The sequence below is a fragment of the Psittacula echo genome (assembly GCF_963264785.1).
Source record: "Psittacula echo genome assembly, chromosome: 23".
Taxonomy (NCBI): Eukaryota; Metazoa; Chordata; class Aves; order Psittaciformes; family Psittacidae; genus Psittacula; species Psittacula echo.
In genome coordinates this window covers 6,336,800-6,350,672 of record NC_137748.1, presented here as the reverse complement: position 1 = coordinate 6,350,672, position 13,873 = coordinate 6,336,800, and the positions used below count along the sequence as shown (strand labels likewise).

General features: G+C 47.2%; 1 protein-coding gene across 2 annotated transcripts in view; it reads right to left on the bottom strand.

Moving 5' to 3' along the window:
- Positions 1-9,777, bottom strand: part of NSF (N-ethylmaleimide sensitive factor, vesicle fusing ATPase) — a 64,503-nt gene extending 54,726 nt beyond the window's left edge. For both annotated transcript variants that reach the window (XM_080633590.1, XM_080633589.1), the window contains exon 1: positions 9,712-9,777. In XM_080633590.1, the coding sequence (XP_080489716.1) occupies positions 9,712-9,723 (12 nt within the window). In that variant the 5' untranslated portion in view covers positions 9,724-9,777. The remainder of the gene's footprint in view (positions 1-9,711) is intronic.
- Positions 9,778-13,873: the final 4,096 nt, after the last annotated feature.

Below are 13,873 nucleotides of genomic sequence, written 5' to 3'. Positions count from 1 at the left end.
CATTATTTTGACTGAATAATGCTCAATTGGCCTTGACATATGTGACAACAGAAAAGGATTCCATTTTCAGCCCTGAAACAGATTTATCTACCTGAATCTGAAGTGTAATAAGAGACTCAAATATTCTTGTAATAAAAAAAAATACATGTCCATCAGTGGGCTTCTGAAACCTCCCTCTTCAGACTCCCTATCTTTGGCCACTTCACACAAAAAAAAGCATTCACCATTTTGTCATTTCTCCTTCCATTTGCAAGGAGTTCATTTTGGGCAGGGCATGCCCTGATAAAGTGCATTAGGTAGGATACTTCTGGAGAAGACTGAACACAGAGCTCCTGGATTAAATCTTTTTACAGCACCAGTCCTCAATAGCATTTTTAATCCTTCCTGACCAAGTGTTTCCTGCATGTAAACAGCAAGTGCCTGGTAAAATTGCTATTCTCCCTTGTTACTCCTGTCCCCATTTGGGAATGTGCAAGCTTTGCTTTATGGAAATGCATAAATATAAAGGAAGGCATTTCAAATCCAGCATCAAGAGCTTCTTTTGCAAGCTCCAGAAGATGACAGACATGTAATAAAACAACCTTGGGTACCAGACAAGTGAAATAATGGTATCAGCACAGACTGCACTAACCATCCCATGGCCTGGCTCATTCTCCTCCTGGGGTGTCTGGCAGAAGCCCATTTCTCCCTTGGCAATGAGCAACCATTCAGGGCACATCTATAACCTGCACTGTGCTCCCAGCTCTCCAGTATAGGCCCTCCTCAGGTGCCAACATTTTGCAGAACTTCGATACATTATCAATATACAGAAGTGTTTTTAACAGCTCATGCAAGCAAAGGACTCAATGGACACAGGTTTTCATGAGCATCCATTTGAGGAAATCTGGATGTAAGAGATGATCCTTAAACTAAAGCAGCAGACAGGAAGGAGGAACACACCATTTTAGTGAATTGCAGGCACTTCCTCTTACCTCTCCTCACCCCAACAGTCACATCCCCTGCTCACAGGGATTCTTGTCTGTGGAGCAACTGAGCTGTGGCAGAAAAGCCACAGGCACTGGCTGCTCCGGAGTAAGGTTTTCTGGCATAAATGCAGCAGTCTAGAGCTGTAGCACAAGCCACCAGAGCCTAGAGGACCGTCATGCGCCAGTGGTAGTAATGTCAAGGAATAATGTAAGCTCTTGCATTTTAGGTTTCAGCTTCCCTGCACCCTGTTCCCCCTCTGCCATCCAGCACTCTTACTGCGTGCAATTGCACACCACACCTCAGGGAATAGAGGAAGCAAATCCTTAAGAGTATTTCTAAGGAACCTCCAAGTATATTTACACAAGCTAATTTTAAGCTAACTAGCAGCTTACTGCTAGCAACTAGGCAAGGCAACAAAAAGCTCTGCTGTAACAAAGCAGATCTTGCAGCTGAGAGTGAATGCCATCTGCTGCAGTTACACTGCTGTCAGTACTAGCTTGAAGGTGACCCACATACATCTTCATGGGTTGCAGCTATACCCAGGTCCACAACATTGGGCTTAAAGTAGCAAAAGAAGTCTTCCCTCCCTCCAGTTACTGTCCTGGTTTATGCAAGGAGAAGACTCCAAGGACAGCACAGCTCTGGGAGGTGACCTCACATCAGAGACAGCACCTTTGTTCTAAAGCATCCTCAGCCAGAGGCATCCATCACTGGTCCTGTGGCATCCTCTATTAAATCCATGTCTAAGCAGAGCTCTTCTCCAATATTCCTGCTGTTTAATCAAGAGCAAAATGAGACCACATGATGCACTGATAAATCTCATGCAGAAAGACAAATGTGAAGGACCTCACTTTGGATTCATGACAAAGCAGTTCCAACTCCCTGCCACAGACAGGGACACCTACGACTAGAGCAGCTTGCTCCAAGCCCCATGCAACCTGGCCTTGAACACTGCCAGGGATGGGGCAGCCACAGCTTCACTGCACCCTGTGCCAGCGCCTCAGCACCCTCACAGGGAAGAGCTTCTGCCTAAGAGCTCTACCCTGAACTTCCCTTGGTTTAGTTTAAACACGTTACCGATGATGTATTTTACCTTTACGCAGTAGAAGTTGCTCAAAAAAACAAACAGCTTCAAAAACCATACAGCTTCATAACAGAAACAATCTCCATAACGTCTGATCTTTCAGAGACTTCCAGTCTCTGAGTCCAGTCTTCCTCTACGAGAACAGGAAACCCAGTTCTGGCACATTAGGGGAGCTCAGCCCACAATGCCATGCCAAGTTATTTGAATATTTTTATACAAGCTTTTTATAAACCACACTTTTTCTCCTTCTGAATTTCAAAATAAGCATCCAAAGCAAAAGCAAGGCAGTGCTGGTTTAAAATATGCCTGGGGAAAAGAATGAATACTCACATTCATTCTATTCATTCTCACTATACTCCATTGCTGCATGGCTGAGCACATAGTACAAAAATACTGTTAATATTTGTGACTTGTTAAGGCTGATGATAGAGGAAGCTAAAGAAAAATGTGTTTCCCGTTACTCATCCCACAGAATGTAAGTTGGTGGTAGATAACAGAACTGCGCTGCTACCTGTCAGTTGTTACTTAACAGAAGAGCTAAACCATTAAATGCTACAGCAGAGATGCTCTTCATTTGAAAGAGCTGAACTCATTTCATGTACTAATCCTACCAGAGAGATTATAAAACAGGAAGGTTTATAATGCTAAGGCAGGTTTGTTCTGGGCACTGTTCCTACAGAGTCTGTGTAAGACAAATATTGTCAAAGTGTTACATGTTTAAGACTTTCTTTTGTGTAGAAGATATAGACATGCACATGCATTTATTATATGCACAGGTATATATACATAATTTCTATCATGCAGATGCTGGCAGGCAAGCATTAGGAACATCACAAGCCCAGGTACTAGACATTTAAGTTTCCTCTGCAGAGCCCAATGCCAGCTGTGTAGAAATGGGGATTTCCAGTCCAAAAAGCATCCAAGCTTTGCTGTAACAGTTGCTGGGCAATGAAGAACTTGTGCAGGAGTTTTCTTGGGAAGAAATAATTCTTAATTAATAATTAATAATATATAATTAAAAATATTCTTAATTAATAATTCTTAATCCCTGTTTACTAGGGAGCAAGCAGATGCGTGGCTGTGGCTGACTCACAGATGCTCCAAGTCAAACACTCATACACCATTAAAAGTCTGCAAATAAAATGAAGTTGGAATACTGAAAGGAAGACTTGTGATATTAAAGGAGACCTGAAGACAAACAGGGAACTGAGGTGATGATCTGCAGACCACACGTTATCCAGGACCATGCTCCTGATGGAAGTTATTGCCTGATACAGCCTGTATCTAAAGATCCAGTGGACCAAGTGACAACAGAATCCCTGATGAACATAAAAACATCAGGAGCCTGCTGCACACAGATCATGAACAGCACTAGCATGCAGAAAGATGAGCTGCAGCAAAGCTGGGTCAGTAGCCTCAGAGGAGACAACAAATCAATCTCTCCTAGCATAGGAAAGCCGGAGGATTATGATTACTTTCTACACACACACATGCATCATGGAACATGAGTAACAGAGAGGAAAAACTATATACTAAAGGACAGTAGAAATTTATGTAAAACCAGAGGAAGACTAACACAGCCACTGACTAGCAGTTAAGAAAGGGTTCCTAACCTGTAATAGCCTACAGTAAAGACAAAATCCTAACTCCTTTAGAGGCAGCATTTAGTAATAGCTATGAAAGGACTGACAACGTGATGCCCATACCAGGGACCAGACGCAGCAACCTGAGATGGCCTAAATGCTGTGTTTCTAAAACAAAATAAGTTACCAGTTCACTGAAGGTTTTTCTGGACATCTCAGAAAAATACTTAAATAAAGCTTCCAGAGCTCTGCAGCTACAAGAAGAGATCAAACACCTACAACAACATTAGGCTTGGGAAGAGAGGCCTCCTTTCCAGATGCACAGTCACTCAGAGAACCCTGCTGCGCCCACTGAGCCCTGGGACAAATAGCCCTGGGTGGCTGCTCAGAATCAGACTTCCCACCAGCTCCATTTGACCTCTAGCTTACTTTGCTGGAGCCTTTTACTCTCACCAGGAAGGAGCTGCATTCTCTCTTAATAACAAGCTCCTAAAGACCAATTTTCTCCTCCTCCTGAAAGAGGAACATAGTGGGAAAGCTAAAATCTCAGAGTTCACATTCAGATTTTTGTAAAAGGTTTTGAGCAAGCCGACACCGAGACAGCCTCAACACAGAGCCCAGAAAAGAAGGATGGATGAGATGCCACCCTCCTTCCCACGCCCCCCACACATGATGCTCCCACCTGGATGAATTACCTCCCTGTGCTCACTCAGCCGCCTGAGGCGGCCCCACGTGAACACAGCAGCCAAAACCACCTGAAAATTCCAAGGAAGCTGTGGCTGCTCCATCCCTGGCAGTGTTCAAGGCCAGGCTGGACACAGGGGCTTGGAGCAAGCTGCTCTAGTGGAAGGTGTCCCCGCCCGTGGCAGATGGTTGGCACTGGATGGGTGTTAAGGTCCCTTCCAACACAAACCAGTCTGGGATTTTATTATCTTAGCAACTACAGGATATTGGTTTTTAGGGTGGTGACTGCTTGCTTACCCTTTGGCTGTAACCCAAGTTTACAGCCAAATCAATTCAGCTCTTCCAACAACAGCTTCCTAACTCCAATACTGTTTTACCCAGTGCGGTTAGGACGAGCTCACAGCTTTGGGAATTTGGCTGTATTATTGCCAGTATTCTGCAATGTTAGCAGAACCACAATTTATTTCCAAGACTGAAGGGTTTGCCTGATCCGAAAGAGCAGAAGAAACAAGCGTGTTGAAGAACTTCTATAGACCACTGGTATCATACAGCATCTATAATCTAAACAGGTTGTTCTCCCCAAAGACATCATCCCCCAGACAAGTTCTTTATAATAGGATCAAGTGAAGTGATTTCAGAAGATATATCTGTACCTGTGCTGCTGTGCCATATAACCACTAAGCTGTTTCCTGACAGTTTAGCAAGAACATCAACTCCACCTTCCAATTAAGCGTTAATGACCCAGAATATCTGTGTTTGTAATGAACACATTCAGTTTTGGAGTGTCTGTTGCCTCACATTTCTGCCATGAGACAAGATGATCCACCATTTAATTACAGGGAATTGCTACTTGTTGTGTTTCATCTAAACCTCTTTTTAAAATGCTGAAAAGGAATGAACCATCACATAGCCACGTCCAAGGCATTAGTCTAGGATGGAAATCGCAGGATTTTCACACATTTGCTGTTAGAACACCTAATAGATGCAAATTTCTTCCCATTTATTTAGAAAATTACCCAATGGCAACAGGAGCAAGGTTAAAAATATCCCCTTAAACCTGAAATTTGCCTTGTGAAAGCCTGAGATGCTGCTTGCTTTCCCTGCAGATCTGCAGCTCACCCCCATCAGTGCTGGGCTGCATCTGGCACCAAACTTCTCCAGGACACTGACCAATGTACCAAACATTAGCTGGTTATAAGCAGTTTGTGTTTAAGACACAATACCTTGCAAGTATTTCTGTATTTTCTACAGAAAAAGCTTGTGACTTGACACAACTCTAGGGCATAAATTACTCCAGATTTTTTGACAGAAGGTCATTGCTTTATTGCATCCCAAGAGATCCAGAGAAATGCGTTAAATCTTTTTATGCTGCAAACATCTGATCTTACGGAACCCAGTATTTGACATGCATACACAGGAAAGAGCAGACCAGGGCAGCAGTGCGGCAAAAGTGCCTCAAGAACTATATACTCAGCCTTGATTTAACAAGCGGCAGCTATGACCAGTTGGCTCAAATGCAGCATAATGGGATATTGTGTTGAAAGATTTCTGTTAACTGTAGCAACTGTGCTCCTTGCTTGATTTTTAATGCTCACAGATCTTATCTTGGAGGTCAAAAACCCTCCTGAAGACAGCCAATCTGGAAATTTAGTCATAAAAATCTGCTCTTTGCCACAGAACTTCCCAAACCTGAGCCAGCATCCTGACAGGTTTGTGAATGACTGCATCAGGTAGAGACCACACTCTGAAGCCCATCCTTCCAAATAACACTGCAGTGACCAAGCAGGATACAAGTCTGTTTGTGATGATTTCACAAGACACGTACACATTTGCAGAAGTGATCTCAGGAACAGAAATTTGGATTTCATTTTCTCCCATTTCCCTAAAACACTGCTGAACACCTAGATCTTCATATTACATATTAGGAAACACCAAAAAAAGATAAGTGATGATTGAAGAGCTAAGCTGATTCACACACCTTTCTTTGGTTGCCTGATGACGCCTGTGTCTATGAAGGCTGATTCCATATGTCAGCAGAATCAGACTTAACTCATAACCATAAAACCCAATCCTTATTATTCCAAGTTTGTACCAAACCATCCAACCTGAAACTGTCCTGAGATTGACTGCAAGGAGTACAAGAGAGCACGTTAGTCCAGCGATGTCTTACGCACCATGGGAACATCCAGGGGTACAGTCTGTTCTCCACTACCACTACACTCTCAATTTTTACAGTTGATTTCAACAGATGTCACAGTACATCTTCTGCTCAAGACACAGGCAGAGATGCAGCACAGTTCCCCAAGGCAAACAACAGAAGCACCTCAGTGAAACCAGTATCACTTCCAACCCAACACAGATGTGAATCTCTCCTGAGAAGCAAACAGGCAAGTGTTTCCTATCACTGGGCTAATGGCAATACCACTTCACAAGTCACAAACAGCAAATAAAGAAAAATTAAGGTGTTAAACCATTTGTACCATATAAAACAGCCATTATTTCTAATCACCATGAACTGCTGTATAAGTTGCAGCTATTACAAAACCTTGATTTTCCTTAAAAACACATCAGTCTCTCTGATAGGGAATCACCAACATCCAACATACAGCACACAAGAGTTCCTCTGAAGAAAATCAGACCTCCTGCAGCTTGCAAGAGTAAAGTTGCAGCCACACAGACCTGCTTTATTTACTACACTATTTCTCTCTGTAAGGTCTCCAATCTGATACAAGCAGAGACACAGCTTGTTCTGGATCAAGAGCTTGACACTGCTAGAACAAGGCAGAGAAATCATCTGGCCTTTCTACATCCCTTTGAGAACTAATTCCTAATGAGGTTCAACTCAATTAGCTACAGACAGCATCAGTTAACTTTCAGAGGACCAGCCTTGGTCCAAGGGATTTGGACACAGCCAGACAGCTGCAGCCTATTCCTGCTTCTGGAGCAGATGTTGGCTGATGTCTGAGCAAGACCTAGTGGTCTGTATGCCTAATGATTCCCATGCAGAGAGGGACACAGAATAAATTATTACAGAAACAGCCATTATTTCTAATCCTCATAAACTACTTTTCCTGTAAGCTTCAATCACTGTTACCCACTGCCTCTTCCTTGCAACTGAGCAAACTCAGTGTAATTAAGGGACCAGAGGAATCCACCTGAAACAGCAGCAAGCAATTGGTGAGAGCTGGATCATGAAGTGTTTAAATTATTTAAAATATTACTAGAAGATTAAAGATTTTGCCTCTCTCCTACCTCAAGAAAGCCATTCATTTCTCTGTAAAAGCATACATAGACAAATCCAGTCACATGAGTCTAATAAAAGAGATTAAGCTCCAAATTGCACTGCAGGAGATTGTTTCAGGCCAGAAGTAGTCACAGGAGCTTCCTCTCCCCATTCTCAGGTTCAAGCACCTTTTAAAATGCTGACAACAGAACAACATCAGTGTCCCAGTATTAGACTCACTTGTTATACCTAGAGATATCACACACCTCCACTCTCCTACCTACTAGTCCTTGTTTATACAGACAAGGATCAAAATAGCTCCAATGTCACACACAAAGCAGATGCTGCTGCCTGCTCACCCTTGTGAGAGCTGTTGCTATCCCACATGCAAGCTGGAGAGAACAGGTGGTTCAGTTGTTAACTCACATTGACAGCATCCCAAACCAAAGCTATTAAAAACCCACAGATTTCTTCTGGGTTAACTGCAAAGGGTGAGACGAAGAGAAAAGGTGCAAGGAAGAAAGCGAGACTGCACATCTGAAGCAGGGACAGAAGAAAAGCTCTTCACAAGAGCCAGACCTCAAAACATGTGGGGTTTTTCTCAATTAATCAGCATTTTGGAGGTGACTCTTTAGTAGATCTGCTCATCTGTGACACCAAATTTCTCACCACTGCTCTGCACCACACCACTGCACCATCTGTCCTTGTGTCCACCAGGCAAACCATAATAGAAGCCAATAAGAAAACCTATTCCCCAACATATCAATCACTGAACTGTCTGGCCAAGACAGAAGGTATCAGCCTGAAGCAGGCATTAACCAAATCTGTGACTTGCCCAATCTGATGGCAGTAAAGCATTCCTGAGCATATTGCAAAGAGAGCAACCTTAACTGCATCTTGCAGCACTGGCAGATGGACACCTGAAAACAAAGTGGATATACAGGGCACTACAAGGAGTGATTTGACACACAAAACTGTTCCTTCACATTTTAAGGCCTTGTTGGCCACTTGCTGATGTTATCTAAGCAATCATCAATAAGGGATTCTTTTATTTTTTAAATAAATACAGAATAAAACCACTGCACAAGGCAATTTGGACCCACATCACAACATGGTGCTTGGCTGGTGCCCGCAGGGCAGAGGAGGCCCTACAAGCCTGCCCCATATCCCACAGCACCAAGGGGTCACCAGGGCTTCAAAGCATCCTTAGGAGACTTCAAAATCCTGCCACAACCCCCATGGCGACAGGAGGCACCTCAGCCTCATAGAGGCCCCTCATGGAACCCCACAGTCCTGCCCCACATCCCACAGCACCAAGGGGTCACTCCACATTCACCTCTAGAGGACTCCCTACACAATATACTTAGAGGATCCTGCCACATAACCCACAGAGAGAAGGGTGACTGCAGCCTCACAGCACCCCTCAGGCACCCTAAAATCCTGCCTTGCTCCCCACAGAGCCTGAGGGACACAGCAGCCTTAGGAAACCCTAAATCCTGACAGCAAAAGATCACTAGGGCTTCACAGCACTCTTAAGGTACCCCAAGATCCAGCCCCACACCCCATACAGAAAGGGGTCACCCCAGCCTCATGATGCTTCTGAGGGAGCCTTAGAAGCTCACCCCACAGCACTGAGGGGTTACAACAGCCTCACAGCACCCCTGGGATACCCTAAAATCCTGCCCTGCATCCCACAGACCCACTGTAACCTCGCAGTAACCGTACAGAACCCTAAATCCTGACTCACATCCGCAGGATAGTGCTCACCCTGGCCTCACAGCGCTCCTGAGGGAACCCTACAGCCCTGTCCCGGGTGCCACATCACCAAGAAGCCACCTCAAACCCCGCAGCACCCTTGACGGACCCCAGAAAGACACAGCCCCACAGCACCCTCAGGGCTCCCCCACATCACTGGGGGGGGGGGGGTCACCACATCCTCACAGCACCCTCAGGGGACCCCACACCATTGGAAGAGCCACCACAGCCTCACAGCACCTTCACGAGACCCCACACACCCCCCAGGGCTGAACGACCACCCCGGCAGGGGGGCAGCCAGAAGCCACCGAACCACCCCGGCGCCCAGGGAGTAGCAGAAGCGGAGGAATGGCAATAGCGGAGGGGCCAGGCAGGGCGGGACGAGAAGAATCCGTCCCTTTTCCCCCCCCACTTACCCGCCCCGCCATCTTGCCGCTGCGCCCGGCCCGCAGCGCCGCCTGACAGCCGCGCCGCAGCGACGGTCCCGCCCCACGGCCGCCAGGGGGCGGTGCAGCGCAGGCGCAGCTACGCGGCCGGGCGGGTCCCTGAGGGCCACCGACTCCATACAGCCCTCTCATTGGCCTAGCGGCCTAACGTCAGCTGGTAGCTGTGCTGGGATTGGTTGGTTGCGCCGTGCGCGGGGTGGGGTGGGAGGAATCGAGGTTCTCCTGACGGCGGGTGGGCGGTCAGGGAGTGTGGCGCCTTTAGGCGGCTGCCGGAGAGCCGGCTTCAGGCGAGGCTGGGGGACCGGGTGTTATCCCCGGCCTGGGAGCAGGATGGGCCAGGAGTTAGCCCGGAGGGAAGATGCGGCCTGAGGGGTGGGGCGTGCAGCGGGCTAAGCCCTGCGCTGTGAGGGTTGAGTGGGATCAGCCTTCTAGGCAGACCCCGGCCAGCAGAAGGGCTGGCAGCGGCAGAGGTCGGTCAGGGTTTGGAGTGTCCTTACATCTCTGGGCCCTTGCGTGGAGTCCTGAACAGCTGCTTGAGCAGGCTTGCAGTGCTTTGTGGACAAAAGGCTCCAGAAGGAAGTGCATCAGTAGAGCAGCTATTTTAGATGGGGTGCTGTGGCCTCCTCCAATGGTACATCCAGTGGGTTGCCTTGTTTTCTGCTTGTTTTCATTCAACAGCATCTGGTTTGTACCAATGGCATGGGTTTATGCTTTGTGCTACAAATTACAGGTATGTGAGAGCCTGCAAGACACATAATGAGACCTTGCACCTGCCACTCTGGTCTCAGCACATTTCAGAGGCTGGAGTTAACCTCATACTTTGATAAAGCAGGTTTGGGGCTTATAAAGTCTGCTGCCGAGCCTTCACCCATGATGTGAGTGTCTTCTGCTCATTGCAGCTCTTGCTTCTATATGGAGCTGGTAAAGCCTGGTCCAGTTCAAGCACTTACAGCAGCCATACTCTGGATATAGATCTTTATGGGGGCCCACTCCTGTTGTTTGGTTGCAACACTGCTTCACTCTTAAGAGCACAAGATCATATTGGATAAACTGCCTGATGCTCAGAGTTTTCAGAGCCTTATTCCCCTGTGTAATGTTCTGCGGGAAAATGAAATTCCAATTACGGTCTTTGGTCCTGACTGAGGGAAGCAGGCAGCAAAGACTTGGACTCCAAAGCAGGGGTCGATAACTGGCTCCAAAGCTGACCTCAACAGCCTGGAAATCAATTGAGAGAGCAAGCGTTAATGCATTAGCAACCTGTCGCATCGGCTTCCTGCACAGGGCTTTGGCAACATAATAAAATATTAATACTGACTTTAATTGCTGGTTTGCTGCCTTGAGCAGGTAGCAATATCAGGTAGAACTCAGGGGAGTGCCAAGTTCATAGAAAACTAGGGAGGCATTTTAACACAGAGGCAAGAGTGGTCGATAGCTCAGTGCATGAGTACAGGACCTGGTAGACAAAGAAATGTGGTCGATAGCTGAATGGGCAGATGTGAAAGGTGCACAAATTTGGTTTCACACAATGAGACACTGTTCTTCCTGCTTGCTCAGCAGCTGAGCAGTTTCTCCATCTGCATCCCTTCCTGGACAGACATCACTGCAAGGGGAAAACATCTCCGAAAAGCCATTGTTAAATATCCAATTAACCCCTTGGCTTTGGGCAGGAAACCGCCAGGTGGTTCTTGCTCAGGGGGGATTTGCTTCCCAGCCTCTGTTATGTGTGAAACTGGCTGTGAGAGCCACAGGTGAAAACCTGAATCTGCTGAAACAGTGTTTTCATTACAGAATCCCAGACTGGTTTGTGTTGGAAGGGACCTTAAAGCTCTTCCAGTTCCAACCCCCTGCCACTGGCAGGGACACCTTCCCCTAGAGCAGCTTGCTCCAAGCCCCTGTGTCCAACCTGGCCTTGAGCACTGCCAGGGATGGGGCAGCCTCAGCTTCTCTGGGCACCCTGGGCCAGCGCCTCAGCACTCTCACAGAGAAGAGCTTCTGCCTAAGAGCTCATCTCAATCTCCCATCTGGCAGGTTAAAGCCATTCCCTCTTCTTGTGTCCCTACAGGCCCTTGTCCAAAACCCCTTTGCCAGTCCCTTTTCCCTTAGGCACTGGAAGCTGCTCTAAGATCCAGAAGAACTTCTCCAGAAGATTAGAACTTCTATTTCCAGGCTGTAAAAGATGATACAGGGGGCTTGATATAAGAAACGCTAGTGCCTGGAAAATATAAAGTACTTTTTAGCTTAACTTAAGTTGTAGAAAGAAAACTATGTTATAAGTCTGTGGAATTTAGGGGCCCCACTAAACATGAGTTAATTGTTTCACACTAGCCTTCTAAAGTATAACATTTCACACCATCCTTCTACTTATCAGTTAGTTCAAAGACAGAGCCTCCCAAGCATCTGCTAGCTTGGGATACTCCTTGCCTGCCCATCCTGCAATCAATTTTGCAGGAAGGTCACCCTGTTCTAAATCTTTGCTAGTTAACAGAAGAATTACAGATATGGTTGGTTTCAGCTAATTGTGTGACTACTGGGGCATTCAACTGTGCCAAAGGTGAAAAGTTTAAGAAGAGGAAGGCTCGTTTACTTCATCTTGAAGACCCCTACTCACAAGAGGAAGACTCATTTACTTCATCCTGAGACCCTCGCCCATGACCACGGGGGGGACACTGCGCATGCGCAAAGGACTTTTTAGCTCATTATAATACGAAGTGGGGATAGGTCATGAATATGTATAAGCGTGTAACATTAGAGGATAAATGTAGGGGGAAACAACACTGAGGTGTGCATACTTTGGAGGAGCTATCTCCATGCACCTCAGCGCTGAATAAAAGCATACCTACTTTACAACTTCAACGAGCTGTGGAGTCAAACCACGTATCAAAGAGAAGTTTTCCTCTGAGCAGGTAAAGGTGTTGGGCATGAAGAAGTCGTCTGCCACTGCTCCCCCACCAGTAGGCTCAGGCTGACACCATGTTGGCAATTCTCACAGTTCTGAGCTTCCCTGATCCCTCTGCCCTGTGGCCTTGAAGGAGTCTCCTGCAAAAACACATGCAGGAAATAGGACCTCTGAATTTGCAGGGAAGTGGCTGAGGGGATGGCTGGGGGGGAATGGTCACGCTCCCCCACATTTTACCTATTCAAATGGGTGGAAAAAAAAAAAGCAAAGTTCTCCCAAACCAGTTGCAAGGGTGCCCTGGTTCCTTTTTGGATCTGGAATCAAGGGGGATCGCAGCCCACTCCACTTAGACCTGAACTCCAGCCACCACTTGTTCTCCTGGTGACACGGCTGCATCTCAAAGAGCTTTGGGCACAAAGCTCAAACCTACGGCCAGCCCCAGAGCTCAGCCCTGCATCCAGTCCATCACTGGGACTAGGAATGAGGGATGAGATTGGGAAGGACTTCACTACTGACCCCACCTGTGGTCTGGAGTGAAACCTCCAGCTCCCAGCAGACACAACATTGCCTGCAGGCCCTGGGCCGGTTGGCCCTGCACCTGGGGTGGGTTTGGGAAGGCAGGGTGGGCAGGACCCATGCCTCCACTCTCTCCACTAACCTCCCTGTGAACCCACCGGATGGCAGCTGCTGAAAGAAGCAGGGAGGCTGGAGAATAACGGGGAGATGGATCACAATTCCTAACAAACTGCCTCTGTCATGAAGTTACTCCTGTACTGCCTGGATCCACCCAGAGATGGCAGCCAAAATTATGTCTGTAAATTCCATAAACAGCTTGGGAAGCATCAAGTAAAATACCTCAAGAAGTGAAAACAGTGGTTGGGTTTCAAGGCTTCTGGGTTTCCTTAGTCCTTTTTTCAGTGAAAACAGCGGTATTCACATAACGAGTGTCTAAACCAGCAGCAACAGTGAAAGCACAAAGCAGGACCGGCAGGGTCGCCCTCCTCCCTCTGCCGTCCACTTCCCTGCGGCTCCCCCTTCAGCCTGGAAGCCCCGAGCTCCGAGGCTCCCCCCGCTGCTGACCCCCGCAGGGTCTCGGCCCAGCAGGCCCCGCCGCGCAGTGCGGGGATCGGAACCGCAGAGCGGGAGGCAGCGGCATCCCGGGCAGGCGGGGGCCAGGAGCTAAGGGCACCCTGCTAGACGGACCCGACACGCCTTTGGCTCGGTCCTAATGCAGCA